Genomic DNA, 20,508 nt, shown 5'->3' with positions numbered 1-20,508 from the left:
CTTTCTGTCCCTGGTATCATACTGGCAAACGGCTGTTATAAAGGCCAGTGCATTCTTTCTAGTTGCAATGACCAGAGGAACACAGTACTCCAGATATTATCCACCCAGGGACCAAGTTACCACCCACTGTATTCCAGCCTTTGGGATACAGGGCAGCATTCCATCAGCCTTGCTTCTGGGCTGCATCCCTCTTGCTGTTGAATCATTCACTGCTTAAGATTGGCGGAGGTCCAGAAAATCCTCATAGCTGTAGATGCTGAATCCTCCTCACAAGCTCAGCAGAGGGAGAATGCAAGAGACAGTGTGCTGTCAGTTCAGCAATTAGCAGATCCCAGCCAAAATGACCTGTGGCTGGTTTGCAAACAGGGAGGCTGGGGTCGTACAGAGAAATCAGGACCAACAGAAGTGCAGTCAGAATGACCCACACACGGTCAGCCATTCCACCGACCGTAGGACAGCAGCGGTTTGAGACGGCACCCCACCACCACCTACTCTGGGGGATAAATGCCAGCTCAGCCAGCAACACCCCACATCACATGAACAAACAAAAAATGGTTAGTATGTAGAAACATAGGAAATTAGAGCAGGACGAGGGCACGGTAGCCCTCTAGGCTGTTCTGTCAGATAATATGATCACTGCTAATCTGACTGTGACCTCAAACATATTTTCCCACTGACTTCCAAAAACCTTTCACAAAATCTTAGAAAATAGAGAGTAGGCCATTCAGCCCTTTGTGCCTGCCCTACCGTTCAAGAGGATCATGTTTAATCATCCAACTCAGTACACTGTTTTCATTTATTTCTCATAACCTTTGATCCCTATAGACTTAAGAACTATAATCTGAAGAACGATCATCGGATGCAAGATGTTAACTCTGACTTCTCTTCACAGATGCTGCCAGACCTGCTGAGCTTTTCCACAAATTCCGTTTTCATTTCCAATTTACAGCACCCACAGTTCTTTCAGCTTTCAATAACAATGTTATTATCTTCTTGAAAACATTCAAAATTTTGGCTCCAACCGTTGAATTTTACAGGTTCACCATTCTTTGGGTGAAGACTCCCCATCGCAATCCTAAACAATCTATCCCACTTGCTTAGTACAGTGATGACTGGTTCTGGACTCCCTGGTCATTGGGAACTACCCTCCTGTGTTCAGCCTGTCCAGGCCTGTTAGGATTTTCTAGGTCTCTAAGAGATACCCCTCATTTCTTCTAAACTACAGGGAAGACAGAATGGTGAGTGAAGGGTAGGGTAGCCTGGGTCATTGGCTCAGAGAAACTGAAATGCAAACTATTAAGTTCAGGAAGGTGTCCGCTGGCTCTCAGCAATCCCAGGACTGCTCCCGAGAACCAAGTATCTCACAGCAGAAATCCTCCACTGGTGGAGATGAGGTCTTTCAGAGGTGGCATTAAACTGAAACTCTGTTTACCAATACAGGCGGAGAGAACAGATCCCAAGGCTCTGTTTCAAAGGAAACCACAGGTCCTCTCTCTGGTGACCTGGCCATTGTATAACTGACTAAATGACTAAACATCGCTGGTATTGGGAACCTGCTGCATGTGAACTGGCTTTTCCATTACAGCAGTGGCCATTCTTCTAAAGTACATTGTTATAATTGTTTTTTCCACAGGACGTGGGTGTCAGCATTTCTTGCCCATTCCTAACTGTGCCTTGAATGATTAGCTTGGCCATTTCAGAGGGTATTTAATAGTCAACTACATTTCTGTGGATCTGGAGTCCCATGCAGGCCATTCCAGACCAGAACAGTAGAATTCCTTCATTAGCAAACCAGGCATGCTTTATAAAAAAGTGACATGGTCACCATCACTGGGCCTAGCTTTACAGAACAGATTTATTAATTAAATAAATTCCACAACTGCAGTGATGGGATTTGAGCCCCAGTCCCCAAAGAATTAGCCTGATCCTTCGCACAACTAGCCCAGTGACATTCCAGGTACTAAGTGCTGTGCCATACCAAAACACAATGGGACACCCTGAAGTTGTGAAAGGTGCTATAAAAATACAGGTTCGTCCTGAGGCAGCTCAGAACAACTCTGTTTAAAATACAGCCTGAAAATCAAGGTTGTGGATATCTGGAACTTCCAGTCTCATTGATTAGATTAGATTCCCTACAGTGTGGAAACAGGCCCTTTGGCCCAACAAGTCCACACCGCCCCTCGCAGCATCCCACCCAGACTCATCCCCCTATAACCCACACACCCCTGAACACTACGGGCAATTTAGCATGGCCGATCCACCGAACCTGCACATCTTTGGACTGAGGGTGGGACTCAACTGAATATAACACTGAATATTTGGACACTGGATATTTGTTTAAGGGCAGTGAAGATAGAACCAAGAGAGTGGCAACAGATCAGTCATCCCTTATGTACTAGAATGGGGGGGTGGGGCACTACCTTGATGAGTTAGATAGCTTCTTGCTATTCCCAAATTATTTAGTAATGGGAAAGATGACATATGTTAAAAATCCAAACGCACGGATCATAACGCTCTCTTTCTTAATTTCATTTTGTAACCCAGACAGGCCTGCTTCTAAAGACCGAGCGAGCTCCTGACAGATGTTTCCGACAGCGTTTACTCTCAACCTGGCCTGGGTTCTGGGTGACTGACTGCAAGACATTAGGCTGAAGCTGAGTGATGCCAGAGGCTGTGTTTGAGTTTGGGCTCAGCCCCCTCCCCTGTGGTTCCGAGTGGGCCTGGCCTGCCCTGCTCAACAGGTGGATCTTCACCAGCAGCTTAAGGACAAGAAACTTGAAATTTTTGTTTTGTTCCTCTCCACACCAACACGTACGCATTCTGACAATGGGAGACTGTTGCCTTCTGATTACACTGTCCACTTGTTTGGCGACGGGTTTCAATCTGTTACAGTTGAATAGGCTGCCTGCTCCCGAGGCCTCTCCACAAAACGAGAGCCTGTGCAAGCTCTGTTTAACTTACAGATTTTCGCAGCAACAAGCTGACATTGAGGGGGCTCTGGGTCGCTTACGGTGAGTTAGTCATCGTCCACACAGTATCACCTGCCCTCCCCACTAGCAGAGGCTAAGACTTATCGCATTCCATTCAGATCCTGCAAAACACAGGCACACAGGGGTAATGGTGGGATGGAATGGAATGAAGGATCTGGGACCGTGTTCCTTGGAGACAAAGCTGACAGGATATTTGACTGAAGTGTTCAGAATACGAGGTCTCTGGATAAATTAAAAGGATGTCCTCCCGCTTGTGAAATGGTCGAGAATGAAAGAGCACAGATTTAAAGTAAATGCTACAAGAAGCAAAACTCAGATAAGAAAAACTTTCTCACACAGCAATTGGTTAGGGTCTGGAATGAACTGTCTGTGGCAGGCACATTCACTTAACAATCAAGAGGGGGCACTTGTTAGGCAGTGACACTGAGAGGTCTAAGGTACTGTCTCGTCGGATGCCTGGGATCAAATCCCAGCATGACAGATGGTGGAATTTGATATCAATTAGAAACAAATCTGGAATCGGGGAACTATTGATGAGTGTGAAACTGTTGCCGATTGTTGGGGAGAATCTCCTCCTGGTTCGCTAATGTACTTTAGGGAAGGAAATCTGCCATCCTTACCTGGTCTGTGCTACTTACTACTCCAGACACACAGCAAAGCATTTGAGTCTCGACTGCCCTCTGGGCAATTAGGGATGGGCAACAAATGTGGCATAATCCCATGAATCAATTTTAAAAAAACAGTTTAAGGGGAATTAGATGGAATCTGTAAAGGAAGAATGTGTAGGATCATAGAGAGCAAGAAGGAGATGGCACTAAGCGAGACCCTCATTCAGAAAACCAGCACAGGCATGATGTGCTGAACTGTCTGTCTACGTTGTTAGAATTCCGTGACGCTGGGTTCACAGGTTACTCTCTTGGTGGCTCAGCTAGAGCGTACATTGCCCAGTGCCTCACAAGGAAGCAGGGAACAACATACCACAAACACACAGCCCACCAACAGGCCGTTCAGTCCACACAATTTGTGTTGGTGCTTGAGCTCTACACTGGCTTTAGTATTTTTCCCTGTATCAGTGGAACTGGATGATGCTTACGCTGCTATCTCTCAAGTACATCTTTGTCTCAAATACACCCTGCAGTCACTTCTCTGCTCTTCAGTTGTAAACTTCTAGAAAGAGGATTTTAAATAAAAAATGCGGGCTTTGCTGGCTATTCAGGGTGGCGTGGGTTATAGGGGGATGGGTCTGGGTGGGATGCTTCAAGAGGCAGTGTGGACTTGCTGGGCCGAAGGGCCTGTTTCCACACTGTAGGGAATCTAATCTAATCTAATCTAATCCCTAAATACCCAACTGTTTCCAGCAGGTGGTGGAGTCACCCACGTTACTTTGTAGGCCAAATCGGGTCAGGATGGCAAGGTTCCCTCCCTAAAGGGCATTCATAGAATCACAGAACTATAATGGGACAGAGTCTCCTGTCTTTTCTCACATATTCCTGCGCACTGTCCGGGGCTACAGTAGGGAGAATCTTAGTGACTGGGTTGTTCTAGCACAGACTGAGTGGGATGACAGCCTCCTTCTGAGCTGTGATCTGCTCCTCAGGTGTGAGACAGAGGGAGAGCGAGACAGCGATAGATAGATAGATTTGGGGGTAGTTCGGTTGGTGGGGGTGGGAAACTAAAGGATATGGGCAGAGAGAGTGTCAGAGAGATAGACAGAGCAAAACAGAGAGGGTGTGGGAGCACGAGACAGAAGACACAAGAGATAGCATGTGAAAGAGCACGTGAGAGAAGGGGCACAAGAGAATTAGAAATATAATTAGCTTTTACTGGAATTAGCTTTTAATGTCACATGCACTCAAATGAATACAGTGAAAAGCTTGTTGCTGCTTATAGCACCATCTTAGGTACAGGATACCCAGGTACAGCTACTTAAACATTTATTACAAAATTGAAAGAATAATAAAATCAAGTCCAGCAGGAAGAGTAAATCTTTTAAAAAATGTACACAAATTACGGTGCTTTTCACCAAGTCTGTGCCAGCTCCGAGCCTCCAAGCTGCACCAGGCCAAAACCCCAGAACGTATTCGAGGAGCGATTAGATATAGCACTTGGGGCAAATGGGATCAAAGGTTACGGGGAAAAAGCAGGATTAGGCTATTCAGTTGGACGATCAGCTACAATCGTGAAGAGTGTGGAGCAGGGTCAAAGGGCCGGATGGCCTCCTCCTGTTCCTATCTTCTATGTTTCTATGCCGGGCTTGTGTGTGAGCGTGTGCGTGCGCGTGTGTTACAGGTTGGGTCACTGATCCCTTATGGGTGATGCTCTGTTTCTGGGTTGCAATATCATCATGACAGGCAGATGGATCAGCGAAGCAGCTGAATTTCAGACAGGCCTACAGTGCCAGGCTGTTCTGCAGCACACTGCCCTCACAAGTAATGCAGTCATGGGAGACACCTGATGACAGGACTGCTTGTAGCAGTCAGTAGAAAGACACAAACAAACTGAAGAACAGAGCAACCCTGCCGCCTGATGGTTACATCAGTAACTGGAAGCATTCAGTAAAAAAAAATCAGAACTATTCCAAATTCCATCATTCCTCTGGTTATCTCATTGTCGTGCTGCAAACCACCAATTCAGGCCTCTTGAGCAGCTCAGATTTTAATCACTGGGTCAAAATCCTGGAAATCCTCCCCCACCTCCCCGGCCTAACTGTGTGTCTGCCTACAGCACATGGACTACACTGGTTCAAGGAGGCAGCTCATCACCACCTTCTAAGGGAGCAACTAGGGACGGGCAATAAATACTAGCCTAGCCAGCAACACCCACGTCCCAGCACAGAATTTTCAAAAATAAATTGCTCCACTGTCCGGGTCCACGCTTTTGTTGCCTGGGGCGGCACGGTGGCTCAGCGGTTAGCACTGCAGCCTCACAGCGCCAGGGACCCACGTTCGATCCCCACCTCGGGCGACTGTCTGTGTGGAGTTTGCACATTCTCCCCTTGTCTGCGTGGGTTTCCTCCGGATGCTCCGGTTTCCTCCCACAGTCCAAAGACATGCAGGCTAGGTGGATTGGCCGTGCTAAATTGCCCGTAGTGTTCAGGGGTGTGTGGGTTATAGGAGGATGGGTCTGGGTGGGATGTTTCAAGGAGCAGTGTGGACATATTGGGCCGAAGGGCCTGTTTCCACACTGTAGGGAATCCAAGCTAATCTAATCTAATCTGAAATTCCTTTCCTAAACGTCTCCACCTCACTGTCTTTGCAGAGTCAGGAGGGGAGTTACTTACTGCAGGACTCCTAGCTTCTGACCGTTTCTGGTAGCCACTGTGTTTCTAGTTATAACAATCATCAGGAAAAAGGGACTGAGAAGAGTTAACAGAAGCAAGGGCTGGCAATTTCCCCTGACCTTGATGAACCAGACCTACAAAGGGACTGCTGAGCGACTGGATACATTGGTGCTAATTCAAAATTCTCCAGATTCTGGAAAGTTCCCAACATAGAAATGAAGACATTTAAAAAAATAGGAGCAGGAGGAGGCCTTTCAGCCCTTCAAGCCTGCTCTGCCATTCATTATGGCCATGACTGATCGTCCAACTCAATAACCTGCTCCTGCTTCCCCCCCCCATGCTCTTTAATCCATTTAGTCCCAAGTGCATATCCAACTCCTTCTTGAAAACATTCAATGTTTGGGCCCCAACCACTTTCTGTGGCAGGGAATTCCACAGGCTCCCACTCTCTGGGTGAAGGTATTTCTCTTTATTTCAGTCCTAAATGACCTAACCCATAACCTTAGGCTCTGGACTCCCCCATCAATGGAACATCATTCCAGCATGTAGCCTGCCTACTTCTGTTAAAATGTTATAGGTTTCTATGAGATCCCCCTCATTCTTGTAAACTGCAGTGAATATAATCCTAACCAATCCAGTCTCTCCTCATAAGTCTGTCCTGCCATCCCAGGAATCAATCTGGTAAACCTTTGTTGCACTCCGTCCAGCAGCATACCTTCCCTGGTAAGGAAAACAAAACTGTGCACCTCATTCCAGCGTGGTCTCACCAGGGCCCTGGATAATTGCTGCAAGATATCGCTGCTCCTCCACTCAAATCCTCAACATACCTTTTGCTTTCTTCACCTGCCCTTACTTTCAGCGACTCATGGACAAGGACACCCAGGTCTCACTGCACCTCTTAAAAACAACCAGATTATCAGACTGACAAATATGAATGTAACTTCTGTTTTCCAGAAAGTACAGAGAGAAAAAGGAGGAAAATCCAGGACAGTTAGCTTAACATCTAATAGAGGAACAACACTGCAATCTTATGCCAGGAAACTTGAGATAATCTTAACATAATCAGACAGAGACAACGTAGCTTTGTGAAACAAAAGTCACATCTGACTAACTAAAGCCCTCTGAGGATGTAACAAGCATCACTGATGAGGGGACAAAGTAGATGTGATGTATTTGGGTTTCCAAAGGGGAATTGAGAAGGTGTCACATCAAAGGCCAGTCCGTGTCAACCTCTGTTTGGATGAAGGGGCCGAACGTATGTAGCTAAATTCACTCCCAGTATAGAAACGGGAAAGAGAATACACTATGGAGAACTCCCTTAGGGAAGGAAATCTGCTGTCTTTCCCTGGTCTGGCCAACGTGTGACTGCAGACCCACAGCAACGTGTACGACCCACAACCAGCCCCTGGGCAATAAGAACTCTAGCTAGCAAAGCCCGCATCTTGTGAATAAATAAATAAAGAAGACATAATGACATAAACGTATCATCGTTGTACTGGATCTGGAGTCACGTGTGAGGTGCAATGGGGTTGACTCTCGATTCCCCTCGGAGATGGCCAAACAAGTCACTAACTTCAAGGGCAATAATTACTAGAGGAACCAGTAACATCCATGTCCCATCAACAAACAAAGCAAAAATCAGATGCTGTATATTAAACCAGAGGTTGTTGGAGAAACTCAGCATATCTGGCAGCATCTGTGAAGCAAGAAAACAGAATCAATGTTTCATGTCCAGTGACCCTTCTTCAGAACTTTTCAGATGCTGTATATTGGAGCTGCGCGATACAATCTGAAGCAGCAAGGAGGAGGGTCAAGACTGAGTGACATCAATAATCTTTCACATTCAGTAATTCTGCCCAGTAACAGACCTCTGATTGGTTTAGCTGCTGGATGTTAAGTACCTCTAAGCTTCAAGTAGCAGCAGCTGAACAAAACCTTCCAGAACCTTTAGATAGAAAGCATGTATCTCTCTCTCTCTCTTTCTCTCTCTCCCCCATGCGGGTAAAAGACAGGAAAACCAAGAAAGCATAAATCAAACAATTCTAAACCAAGAGAAGACCTAGGTCCATCTGACCAATCATGTCTTGAAGCATGATTATCACAATGACTAACATCATTGTGTCCACCTCGAAATCAAAAGGGCCACGAGGAAATAACTTCCCACACGATGTGAACTATTGATCTGCAGAATTCAGTTTCCCCGTCTATCTTCTTTGTCTTTTACTGATCCCATGTTAAACCTTTCACCATTTGTCTGTCTTAATTGTGACTGACTGTGTGCGTGCAAGAGCGAGGGTGTCTACGCGTGCATGTGAGAGCGAGCAAGAGGGCACACGCATGTGGGCGAGAGCGCCCAGGAGTGCATGCAGCGTGCGTATGTGTGTGACAATGTGCTTGAGTATGAGAGATGGTGTGAGTGTACGAGAATGTGCACGTGAGCGGGTGCACACCAGTATCCATGTGGGCATGAGGGCTTCTATGACTGAGTGTGAGCGCGTGCGTGACAGAAAAGTGTGATTATCTGGACTGATTTTCCAGAGCAGTCACTGCGGGAGCACTGTGCTGTTGGAGGCATCATCACTTCTGGTGTTAATTCTGTTGTTAAGGTTAAGGATGGACTGACGGAGGGTGTTGATCAAGAAAATATCAGTGAAGGAGGTCTGTGGCACATTGGATAGTGTACCTACCTCTGGGTGAGCAGATCCTAGGCTCAAGTGTCATAGAACATAGAACACTACAGCACAGTACAGGCCCTTCGGCCTTCGATGTTGTGCCGACCTGTCATACCGATCTCAAGCCCATCTAACCTACACTATTCCATGTACGTCCATATGCTTGTCCAATGACGACTTAAATGTACCTAAAGTTGGCGAATCTACGACCGTTGCAGGCAAAGCGTTCCATTCCCTTACTACTCTCTGAGTAAAGAAACTACCTCTGACATCTGTCCTATATCTTTCACCCCTCAATTAAAAGCTATGCCCCCTCGTGCTCGCTGTCACCATCCTAGGAAAAAGGCTCTCCCTATCCACCCTATCTAACCCTCTGATTATTTTATATGTTTCAATTAAGTCACCTCTCAACCTTCTTCTCTCTAGTGAAAACAGCCTCAAGTCCCTCAGCCTTTCCTCGTAAGACCTTCCCTCCATACCAGGCAACATCCTGGTAAATCTCCTCTGCACCCTTTCCACAGCTTCCACATCCTTCTTATAATGCGGTGACCAGAACTGTACACAATACTCCAAGTGCGGCCGCACCACAGTTTTGTACAGCTGCAGCATAACCTCTTGGTTCCGGAACTCGATCCCTCTATTAATAGAAGCTAAAACACTGTATGCCTTCTTAACAGCCCTGTCAACCTGGGTGGCAACTTTCAAGGATCTGTGTACATGGACACCGAGATCTCTCTGCTCATCTACACTACCAAGAATCTTACCATGAGCCCAGTACTTTGCCTTCCGGTTACTCCTACCAAAGTGCATCACCTCACACTTGTCCGCATTAAACTCCAAATTAGAAGTACTTTTTCTCCTGTCGCAGTTAAGTGTGTTACACTGAAGACAGGTTTTGTTTTCACTGGTGTGAATTGTTTTTGTTCTGGGTAAGGCAGATTGGCCGTGTTGGTGGTCTCACTGGGATTCTATACATTTTGTGGCGGCTTGTGGAACAGAATAGTCGGAGAATTGTGCACAGTTAAGTCATCAGTTAAGATCTTGATGCTGAAAGAATGGCGCTCATTTAAGATTGAATTGGAAAATATCCTCCTCCACTGGATCATAAATCTGTGGAATTGACTTCCCCAGACAGCAGCTGAAGCTGGGTCATTCAAATAGCTTTAATGCAGAAGTGAATAACTACGTGACTAAAAGGTGAAGCAACAGCAAAGGGAATACACAGGACAGTGGTGGCCAAATTCAGATCATACTGAATGGTGGAGCAGGCTTGAGGGGCCCAACAGCCTATGCTCCCTTCTCCTAACTCGTACATTTGTAAATGGCACAGGGCCTGTGTACCACCTACCTGCTGACCTCGGGCGCATTGTTCAAACGGGCAGCTTCAAGCAGCTGGTGACCTGAGGAATTAAAAGAAACTGAAGATCAGTCATATCACACCCTGAACGCAAAAGATCGCCGTGCAACCAAAGTCATTGGCATCAGTGGACCATGTGAGAGACAAACAGCATTACAGTGCTGCAGCAGTAGGCCATTCAGTCCATCAAGTCTGCTACATCATCCAATGAGGATCATGGCTGATCTGATAACCCTTGATTCCCTTCCTGATTAAATATCTATCTCTCTCAATAAACTCAATGACTCAGCCTCAATAGCCCTCTGCGGTAAAGAATTCCACAGGCTCACTACGCTCCAAGAGAAGAAATTTCTCCTTGCCTCTGCCTTAAATGGGTGACCCCTTATTCTGAGATTATACCTTTTGATCCTAGATTCTCCCACAAGAGGAAGCAACGTCTACCCTGTCAAGTCTCCTAAGAGCTTTATATGTTTCAATAAAGTCATCTCGCATTCTTCTATATTCTAATGGGCCCTCCACAGGTGATATCACCCGAGTGATCTCCACTTATCTGGACTACCGACAATGCAATTTACGTCGCCTTGTACAAGGGGCCCAAAGCCCTTATCGGCATTCCCAGCTGATTTCTCTTCAGATCATTCCTAATCAATCCGCTCATAGATGTTAGGACACACCCCTGGAGCAAATGGGACTTGAACTTGGACCTTCCAGTTTAAAAGGTCGGCACACCCCCACTGCACCATAACATTTCAGTGAAACCTCCCAAGGCAGACAGATCCCGAATACCACTTCTTGGAGAGAACTGCACACAGTGCTCCAGAGCTGGTCTAAAAGTCCTTTCCTGTAAGAACAATTCAGTTTCAGAGCTATGCTGAGGTCAGAAAGCCAACTGGAATAATAGAAAAGAGATAATGGGAACTGCAGATGCTGGAGAATCCAAGATAACAAAGTGTGGAGCTGGATGAACACAGCAGGCCAAGCAGCATCTCAGGAGCACAAAAGCTGATGTTTCGGGCCTAGACCCTTCATCAGAGGATGATGAAGAGTCTAGGCCCGAAATGTCAGCTTCTGTGCTCCTGAGATGCTGCTTGGCCTGCTGTGTTCATCCAGCTACACACTTTGTTATCTTGGAATAATAGAAAACATGGCTTTGGAAGGAAAGGAGAGCCTCCAGCTGCTCCATGCTTCAGCACCCCCTACCTTTCTTACATTCTTTGATGGGCTGTGGGCAACACTGGTTGCGGAAGGCAGTATGGAGTGAATCACATTGCTGTGATTTGGCCTACACAGAGCGGTCATGATACTAACTGCTGGCACAGACTTGAGTGAAAAGGACTGTGATTATTACTTTTCTAAAGAAGGTCCCAACCCGAAACATCAGCTTTCCTGCACCTCTGATGCTGTGTTGCTCCAGCTCCACACTGTGTTATCTCTGACTCCAGCATCTGCAGTTCTTGCCATATCACTGTAAGATGTGTACTTTTTCTCCTCTTTTTATCCTTATACTGTTAAGTATTTGCAAAAGTAAGCATCTATATCTAGGTATTTTGTATCTAAGATGGTGCAATAAGCAGCAACATTACATGTGTCAATAAAGCTAATTTTAATTCTAAAAGAAAACAAAGGAAGGAATGACATTTATGTAATAGGTGGGGTTTCGCGAGAGTCAACAATTTTTATCCCATTCAGATTTTACCATCTGTCAGGGTGGGATTTGAACCTGCATTCCGCATGCAGATGGCCTCAAGGCCCTCCGCTCCTTCCTGTCCCGCAGGCCCGACCAGTCCCCCTCCACCGACACCCTCATCCGCCTAGCCGAACTCGTCCTCACCCTCAACCACTTCTCTTTTGACTCCTCCCACTTCCTACAGACTAAGGGGGTGGCCATGGGCACCCGCATGGGCCCCAGCTATGCCTGCCTGTTTGTAGGTTACGTGGAACAGTCCCTCTTCCGCACCTACACAGGCCCCAAACCCCACCTCTTCCTCCAGTACATTGATGACTGTATCGGCGCCGCCTCTTGCTCCCCAGAGGAGCTCAAACAGTTCATCCACTTCACCAACACCTTCCACCCCAACCTTCAGTTCACCTGGGCCATCTCCAGCACATCCCTCACCTTCCTGGACCTCTCAGTCTCCATCTCAGGCAACCAGCTTGTAACTGATGTCCATTTCAAGCCCAGCGACTCCCACAGCTACCTAGAATACACCTCCTCCCACCCAACCTCCTGCAAAAATTCCATTCCCTATTCCCAATTCCTCCGCCTCCGCCGCATCTGCTCCCACGATAAGACATTCCACTCCCGCACATCCCACATGTCCAAGTTCTTCAAGGACCGCAACTTTCCCCCCACAGTGATCGAGAACGCCCTTGACCGCGTCTCCCGCATTTCCCGCAACACATCCCTCACACCCCGCCCCCGCCACAACCGCCCAAAGAGGATCCCCCTCGTTCTCACACACCACCCCACCAACCTCCGGAGACAACGCATCATCCTCCGACACTTCCGCCATCTACAATCCGACCCCACCACCCAAGACATTTTTCCGTCCCCACCCCTGTCTGCTTTCCGGAGAGACCACTCTCTCCGTGACACCCTTGTTCGCTCCACACTGCCCTCCAACCCCACCACACCCGGCACCTTCCCCTGCAACCGCAGGAAATGCTACACTTGTCCCCACACCTCCTCCCTCACCCCCATCCCAGGCCCCAAGATGACATTCCACATTAAGCAGAGGTTCACCTGCACATCTGCCAATGTGGTATACTGCATCCACTGTACCCGGTGCGGCTTCCTCTACATTGGGGAAACCAAGCGGAGGCTTGGGGACCGCTTTGCAGAACACCTCCGCTCAGTTCGCAACAAACAACTGCACCTCCCAGTTGCAAACCATTTCCACTCCCCCTCCCATTCTTTAGATGGCATGTCCATCATGAGCCTCCTGCAGTGCCACAATGATGCCACCCGAAGGTTGCAGGAACAGCAACTCATATTCCGCCTGGGAACCCTGCAGCCTAATGGTATCAATGTGGACTTCACCAGCTTCAAAATCTCCCCTTCCCCTACTGCATCCCAAAACCAGCCCAGTTCATCCCCTCCCCCCACAACCAGCCCAGCTCTTCCCCCCCCCCACTGCATCCCAAAACCAGTCCAGCCTGTCTCTGCCTCCCTGACCTGTTCTTCCTCTCACCCATCCCTTCCTCCCACCCCAAGCCGCACCTCCATCTCCTACCTACTAACCTCATCCCACCTCCTTGACCTGTCCGTCTTCCGTGGACTGACCTATCCCCTCCCTACCTCCCCACCTACACTCTCTCCACCTATCTTCTTTTCTCCCCATCTTCGGTCCGCCTCCCCCTCTCTCCCTATTTATTCCAGTTCCCTCTCCCCTTCCCCCTCTCTGATGAAGGGTCTAGGCCCGAAACGTCAGCTTTTGTGCTCCTGAGATGCTGCTGGGCCTGCTGTGTTCATCCAGCCTCACATTTTATTATCCTGGGATTTGAACCTGTCTTACCGGAGCATTAATTTCAGTCCCTGGACGACAAGATGTCCTTCCTCATGGGGGAGTGCAGCAAAGGTTCACCAGACTGATTCTTGGGATGGCAGGACTGAGGCACGTGGAGGGTGACTTGATTAGGATTATATCTGCTGGATTCACAAGAATGGGCCGCATTCACAGAAACCTAACAGGATTCTAACAGGACAATGAAAGGTAAATGCAGGAAGGATGGTCCCAATGACCTAGAAAAGTCCAGCTCAGAGTGTAAGGATTTGGCTCAGGCCACTTGGGACCGAGATAAGGAGAAATGTCTTCACCCAGAGAGTGGTGAGCCTGTGGAATTCTCTGCTGTGGAAAGCTGACACTAAAATACTGAATGATTTCAAGAGAAAGTGTCAGATGTAGTGTATAGAATCCCTACAATGTGGAAACAGGCCATTCGGCCCAACAAGTCCACACTGACCCTCTGAAGAGCATTGCATCCAGACCCATCCCTGTTCCCATTTAACCCACCTAATCTACACATCGCTTGATCCTACAGGCAATTTAGAAAGGCCAGTTCACCCTTACCTACACACCTCTGGACTGTGGGAGGAAACCCATGCAGGCACAGGGAGAATTTCTGTGCGTAGTTGGCACAGCCACCTGAGAGCGACGTCAAACCCGGGTCCCTGGTGCTGTGAGGCACCAGGTGCTAACCACTGAGCCGCCCCAGGCTAAAAGGTTCAATGAATATGGGGAAGAAAGTGGGAGCAGGGGACTGACCCATCACGATCATACGGAACGGTGGAACAGGTTCGAAGGGCTGAATGGACCACCATTTTCCATTTATTTTCCACCAACCTACCTCAGTGACATTACCAGTACACCACCGTCTCCAGTCTGCTACTCACCATCTGAGTCCGATGACCTGCTGTAGCAATAAACCAGGGCTACTGCCAGGGTAGGGAGGTTGCCCAGTGCCCATTCTCTCTGATTCTCGCCTTGCTGGGATCGCCTCCCCGTGGCCACAGACTCTAACTGCAACCTGGGCTCGGGTTCAAAACGCCACCGCGTGGCCTCGCTGGGGAACTGCAGCTCGGAGGCCTGTAGCCAGCGACCCCCGGCGGCGGGAGGCCGGTGCTGCAGCGGCCCACGAGCTGCCTCGGAGACGCTTCGCCGCAGCAGCGGCGGCGGCGGCGGCTGACCCCCAGCCACCGCGGGTCTTTCGGACGCGGCGCCGCGGCCCAGTTCCCGCGGCGGCAGCAGTAACCGGCGCCCGCACGGAGTGCAGCCGGCCCGGAGGTAGCGTGTTACCAGGGCCGTCGCCCTGGAGACCGCCATCGTGCCGTAAAGAGGAGCAGAGTTGTTTTGCCTCAAGCGCGGCAGGACGCTCACTTTACGGCCACATGACCTCAACGCAAACAACGTCACAGATGGCACTGCGCAGCTGCGGCCGCCCCGCTGCCCTCTGGGGGTTGTAGTTCCTCTGGAAGCAACATGAACAACATTACCCAGGGTCCCATGCGCTGCAAATTATGATGATTTATTGTCAATGATGAAAAACACATTAAAAATCCAGTGAAAAGCTTCAACTGTTGCCACAATCCGGCTCTATTTGAATATTTTAAGAATAAAAAGGTGATGCTGAGAGAAAATCCATCTTTGTTTGGCCACATCCTCCATGAACCCTGTGCCACATTCCCCTTCATTACCTGCACTTGACAGCCACCACATCCCCTTGACCCCATTGCTGGGCCCAGTGCGTCAATGGGCGGCCAAAGGCAGCGGGCGCCCCAGGCTTAAAAATAAACTGGCTGATTCAGGCGGGCAGTGGGGTGTTATATTTTATTGAAAAAGGTAACAATCGACCGGCAGCCTATAGGCCAAGATGATATAGGCCCATTGGCCCACTCCATGCAGGTGTATGCAGGAGGGGTTGTACACCAGCTGATGGTCACATAGCTTTCCAGAGCTAAGCCAGGAAGAACCAGACCAAACACCTTGACTTTTTCACTCCAACTCATTCCTTCCACCAGCACCGCACACATCATTTATTGGACTGATCCGCTATCTCAGAGCCCAAACAGCCCGAGTGGAATTTTAACAGCACAGACCGAGGCCCTTCAGCCCAACATGCCCAAGTTGGTCATCAAAAGTCCATGTAGAATCCCATTTTCCCAGTATGTGTTCTTTGACTGTATATGCTATGGCATCTCAATCAGAAGTGTTCAGAATTTCTGCCTCTCCCACCCTTTTGAGCAAGAGTTCCAGAATCCTACCACTCTCTTAGTGAAATATCTTTTCCTCAAATGCCTTGCTGCTCCTTTCCCTAAGTCTATGCCCCTTGGTTGTTGACCCCTTGATTAAGGGAAGAACCTTTTCCCCACCTATAATAAAACAAAGAACTGTTGGATATCTGAAAGAAAAACAGAAAGCGTGGGCAAAACTCAGCAGGTCTGGCAGCATCTGTGGACAGAAGGCAGAGTTAACATCTTGATCCTAGTGTGACTCTGCTTCTGATCAGAAGTGGCACCAGACCTGAAACGTTAACCCTGTTTTCTCTGCACTGATGCTGCCAGATCCGCTGAGTCTTGCCAGAAATTTCTACTTTTGTTTTGTTTCCCTAGCTACTCAATCAAAGTCAGAACTTTGAACATCTGACTCTGATCTGGCCTCAATGTACTCTGCTCTAAATAAGCAACCCCAGCCTCTCTACTCTCTATTCATAGCTAAAACACCCCATCACAAGCAGATGTTCGGGATTGTCATCCCAGAAATCTCACTACATCCTCTCCAGTGCAATCATGCCCTTCCTATAGTGTGATGGCCAGAACTACATACAGTGCTCCAGCTGTGGCCCAACTAACATTAGATACAGCTCCATCATAACCTCTTTATTCTTGTAGTCAATCTTCGTCCTTCAATCTTGCATTGACCCTTGATGCCAAAGGACTGCATAAGAAGGGGGATGGACATCATAATATTATCTACAGGACACATTAAGCCATCTGAGCTTCTTCAAAGCACACACCTTTGGAGCATGAGAAATGGGATGTGGAATACAGGTTTTTGCATGTTCCACCATTCAATAAGATCAGGGCTGGCCAGACCTCATTTGGAATATTGAGAGCAGTTTTGGGCTCCGTATCTAAGGATGGATGTGCTGGATCCAGGGGAGGTTTACAAGAATAATCCCAGGAAAGAAGGACTTTTCATATGAGGAGCCATTGAGGACTCTGGGTTTGTACTTGATGGAATGTAGAAGGATGAGGGTCATATGTCATTGAAAACTTACGGAATACTGAGGGGCCTGGATAGAGCGGATGTTGGGAAGATGTTTCCATCAGTTGGAGAGACTAGGACCTGAGGGCACAACCTCAGAGTGAGGGGACAACCCTTTCGAACTGAGATGAGGAGGAATTTCCTCAGCCAGAGGGAGGAGAATCTGTGGAACCCATTGCCACAGAGGGCTGTGGAGGGTGAGTCACTGAGTGTATTTGAGACAGAGATAGATAGGTTCCTGATTAGTGAGGGAATCCAGGGTTACAGGGAGAGGGCAGGAGAATGGAGTTGAGAAACATATCAGCCATGACTTGATGGGCCAAATGGCCTCATTCTGCTCCTTTATTTTGTAGCCTAATGGGGCTGATTTAACTGAAATCTCTACTCCACATTTCTATTTACCACTGTTACCCTTTAGCTCGTTATTAGTCATCTATCTCCATCTATCTGTGTCCTAAAAATACTGGAGAAAAATATTCTCCATTGCTCTCTGGGGAAAAGAGTTACCTAGATTCACAAGTTTCTGAGTGAAGATCATTTCTCCTTGTCTCTGTCTTAAATAAAAGACCCTTATTTTTAAATGAGCTAAAATGCACCATCCCAGGCAATGTCCTGAGAGGCCCATAGAGTCATACAGCATGGAAACAGACCATCAGTTCAACTCGTCCATACCAACCGTTTCCCAAACTAAACTAGTCCCTCTTGATAACAAAGTGTGAAGCTGGATGAACACAGCAGGCCAAGCAGCATCTCAGGAGCACAAAAGCTGACATTTCAGGCCTAGACTCTTCATCAGAAAGTCCTTCTTGTACTGTTTAGTCCATTTCCCTCGAAGCCTTTCCTATCCATGTATCTGTCAAATGTCTTTTAAATGTTGCATCTGAACCCGTATTTCCCACCTCCTCTGGCAGCTCATTCCATAAATGAACCACCCTCTGTGGGAGGATGTTGTCTCTAGGTCCGTTTTATATCTTTCCCCTCTCACTCTAAACCTAAGCCCCTCTAGTTTTGGGAACACCTACCTGGGAAAAAGACCTTCTCTACTTATTTTATCCATAACCCTCATGGTTTTTATAAGCCCCTATAAAGGTCACGCCTCAGCCTCCGACAATCCAGGGGAAAATAGCCCCAGCCTATTCAAACTCTCCCTATAGCTCAAACCCTCCAGTTCCAGCAACATTCTTGTAAATCTGTTTTGCATCCTCTCAGGTTTAATAACATCGACTAGAATTGTATGGAATATTCTAAAAGTGGCCTAACAGTCACATGATGTCCCAACTCCTGTACTCAATGGTCTGACCAATGAAAGCAAGTGTGCCAAATGTCATCTCCTCTGCCCTACCTACCTGGGACTCCACTCTGAAGGAACTATGCCCCGTATCCCTCGGTCTCTTTGTTCAGCAACAACCCCCAGGACCTTACCATTAAGTGTTTAAGTCCTGCCCCGTTTAGCCTTTCCAAAATGCAACACTTCACATTTATCCAAATTAATCTCTATCTGCCACGTTGGCCCACCTGATCAAGGCCCCTTGATTCTGGATCTATTCCAAGACAACCTTCTTTGCTGGCCACTACACCTCCAATTTTGGTGTCATCTTCAAACTTACTAACCATTCCTCCCCTATTCCTTTCCAAATCTCTTATAAAAACAGCGAAAAGCAGTGGAGCCCTGACCCTTGTGGCTCACTGCTAATCACAGGCCTCCAGTCCAACAAACAAACTTCTCCTACCATGCCGTGTGACCTACCTCCAAGCTGATTTTTGTAGCCAATTAAAAATCCAAGCTATCTTGAAGGATATGACATTTTGAATTACCATACAGACCCCATCACCCAACTCCAAAACACTCCCTCCACCTGGACCCCTCACTCTGGCCTTTTACCTGCTCTCGATCTTTTCATTGAGCACTGGCAACGTGATATTAGTCGCCTCAATTTCTCTGCACATCCCCCCCCCACCCCTCCTCCTCACCTAAAGCAACCTGTCTCCCTCTGAACTGACTGCACTCCGTGCACTCAGATCTAACCCTGACTCTGTTATTGAACCTGCTGATAAGGGTAGTGCTGTTGTAGTTTGACATACTGACCTCTACCTTGCAGAGGCTGAGCGCCAGCTCTCAGATACTTCCTCCTACCTTCCCCTGGACCATGACCCCACCATGGCACGTCAGGCCATCGTATCCACTGCGGTTACGGATCTCATTTCTTCTGGTGATCCCACCTCTCCCCCGTCACCACCCCCCCACAACCCCTCCCCACACTGGCTCCAAGCTGATAGTTCCCCAGCCCTGCATAGCTTGTTTCTACCTCCTTCCAAAAATTCACGAACAGGACTGTCTGGGCAGACACATTGAATTTAGCCTGCTCCTGTCCCACAGAACTCATCCCTTCCTACCTTGACTCCGCCTTCTCTCCCCTGGTCCAATCCCTGCCCATGTGCATCCGTGATTCCTTTGATGCTTTATGCCAGTTTCGGAATTTCCAGTTTGCCGGTTCCAGCCACCTCCTCTTTACCACAGACATGCAATCCCTTTACACATCCATTCCCCACCAGGAGGGTCTTAGTGCTCTCCGCTTCTTCCTGGAGAAGAGACCTGAACCAGCCCCACCCACCACCACCCTTCTCCGCTTGGCTAAGCTTGTCCTCACCCTCAACAACTTCTCTTTCAACTCCTCTCATTTTCTTCAGGTAAGAGGGGTTGCCATGGGTACTCGCATGGGCCCCGAGTTATGCCTGTCTCTTTGTGGGATACGTCGAACATTCCTTGTTCCAGTCCTATTCCAGCCCCCCACCCACAACTCCTTCTCCGATACATCAGTGATATCGTCGGTGCTGCTTCCCTCTCTCGTCGAGAATTGGAAAACATCATCAATTTTGCCTCCAATTTCACCCTGCCCTCACTTTTACCTGGTCTATCTCCGACTCCTCCCTTCCCTTCCTCGACATTTGTTTCCATTTCTGGGGATAGACTGGCCACTAATATCCACTACAAACCCACCGATTCCCACAGCTACGTGGACTATACATCCTCACACTCCACTTCCTGTAAAGACTCCATCCCATTCTCTCAGTTCCTCCGTCTCCGTCGCGTATGTTCAGATGAGGCCAACTTCGACATTACATTATTCCTCAAACAAGGATTCCCCAGCACCGTTGTCGACAGGCCCCTCAATTGGGTCAGACCCATCTCCTGCACTTCTGCCCTCATCCCTTCTCCTCCTTCCCGCAACAGTGATAGGGTTCCCCTTATCCTCACCTACAATACCACCAGCATCCACATCCAGAAGATCATCAGATGCCATTTATGCCACCTCCAGCAAGATGCCACCGCCAGACACATATTCCCCTCCCCTCCCTTGTCCACTTTTCGCAGGGACCGTTCCCTCTGGGACACCCTGGTCCATACTTCCTTCATCCCGAACACCTCCCCCTGTAACCGGCGAAG

General features: G+C 48.2%; 1 protein-coding gene across 1 annotated transcript in view; it reads right to left on the bottom strand.

Moving 5' to 3' along the window:
- The window catches only part of clpb (ClpB family mitochondrial disaggregase), a 101,930-nt gene extending 86,739 nt beyond the window's left edge, over window positions 1–15,191 (bottom strand). Inside the window, exons 1-2 of the mRNA XM_059646865.1 lie at window positions 14,693–15,191; window positions 10,291–10,342 (exon numbers count right to left, since the gene is read on the bottom strand). Coding sequence (XP_059502848.1) covers window positions 10,291–10,342; window positions 14,693–15,122 — 482 coding nt within the window. The 5' untranslated portion in view covers window positions 15,123–15,191. The remainder of the gene's footprint in view (window positions 1–10,290; window positions 10,343–14,692) is intronic.
- Window positions 15,192–20,508: the final 5,317 nt, after the last annotated feature.

The sequence above is a fragment of the Stegostoma tigrinum genome, chromosome 6, assembly GCF_030684315.1.
Source record: "Stegostoma tigrinum isolate sSteTig4 chromosome 6, sSteTig4.hap1, whole genome shotgun sequence".
In the NCBI taxonomy this organism is placed as follows: domain Eukaryota; kingdom Metazoa; phylum Chordata; class Chondrichthyes; order Orectolobiformes; family Stegostomatidae; genus Stegostoma; species Stegostoma tigrinum.
The sequence above is the reverse complement of the archived record's forward strand: the minus strand, read 5'-3'. Positions and strand labels throughout refer to the sequence as shown.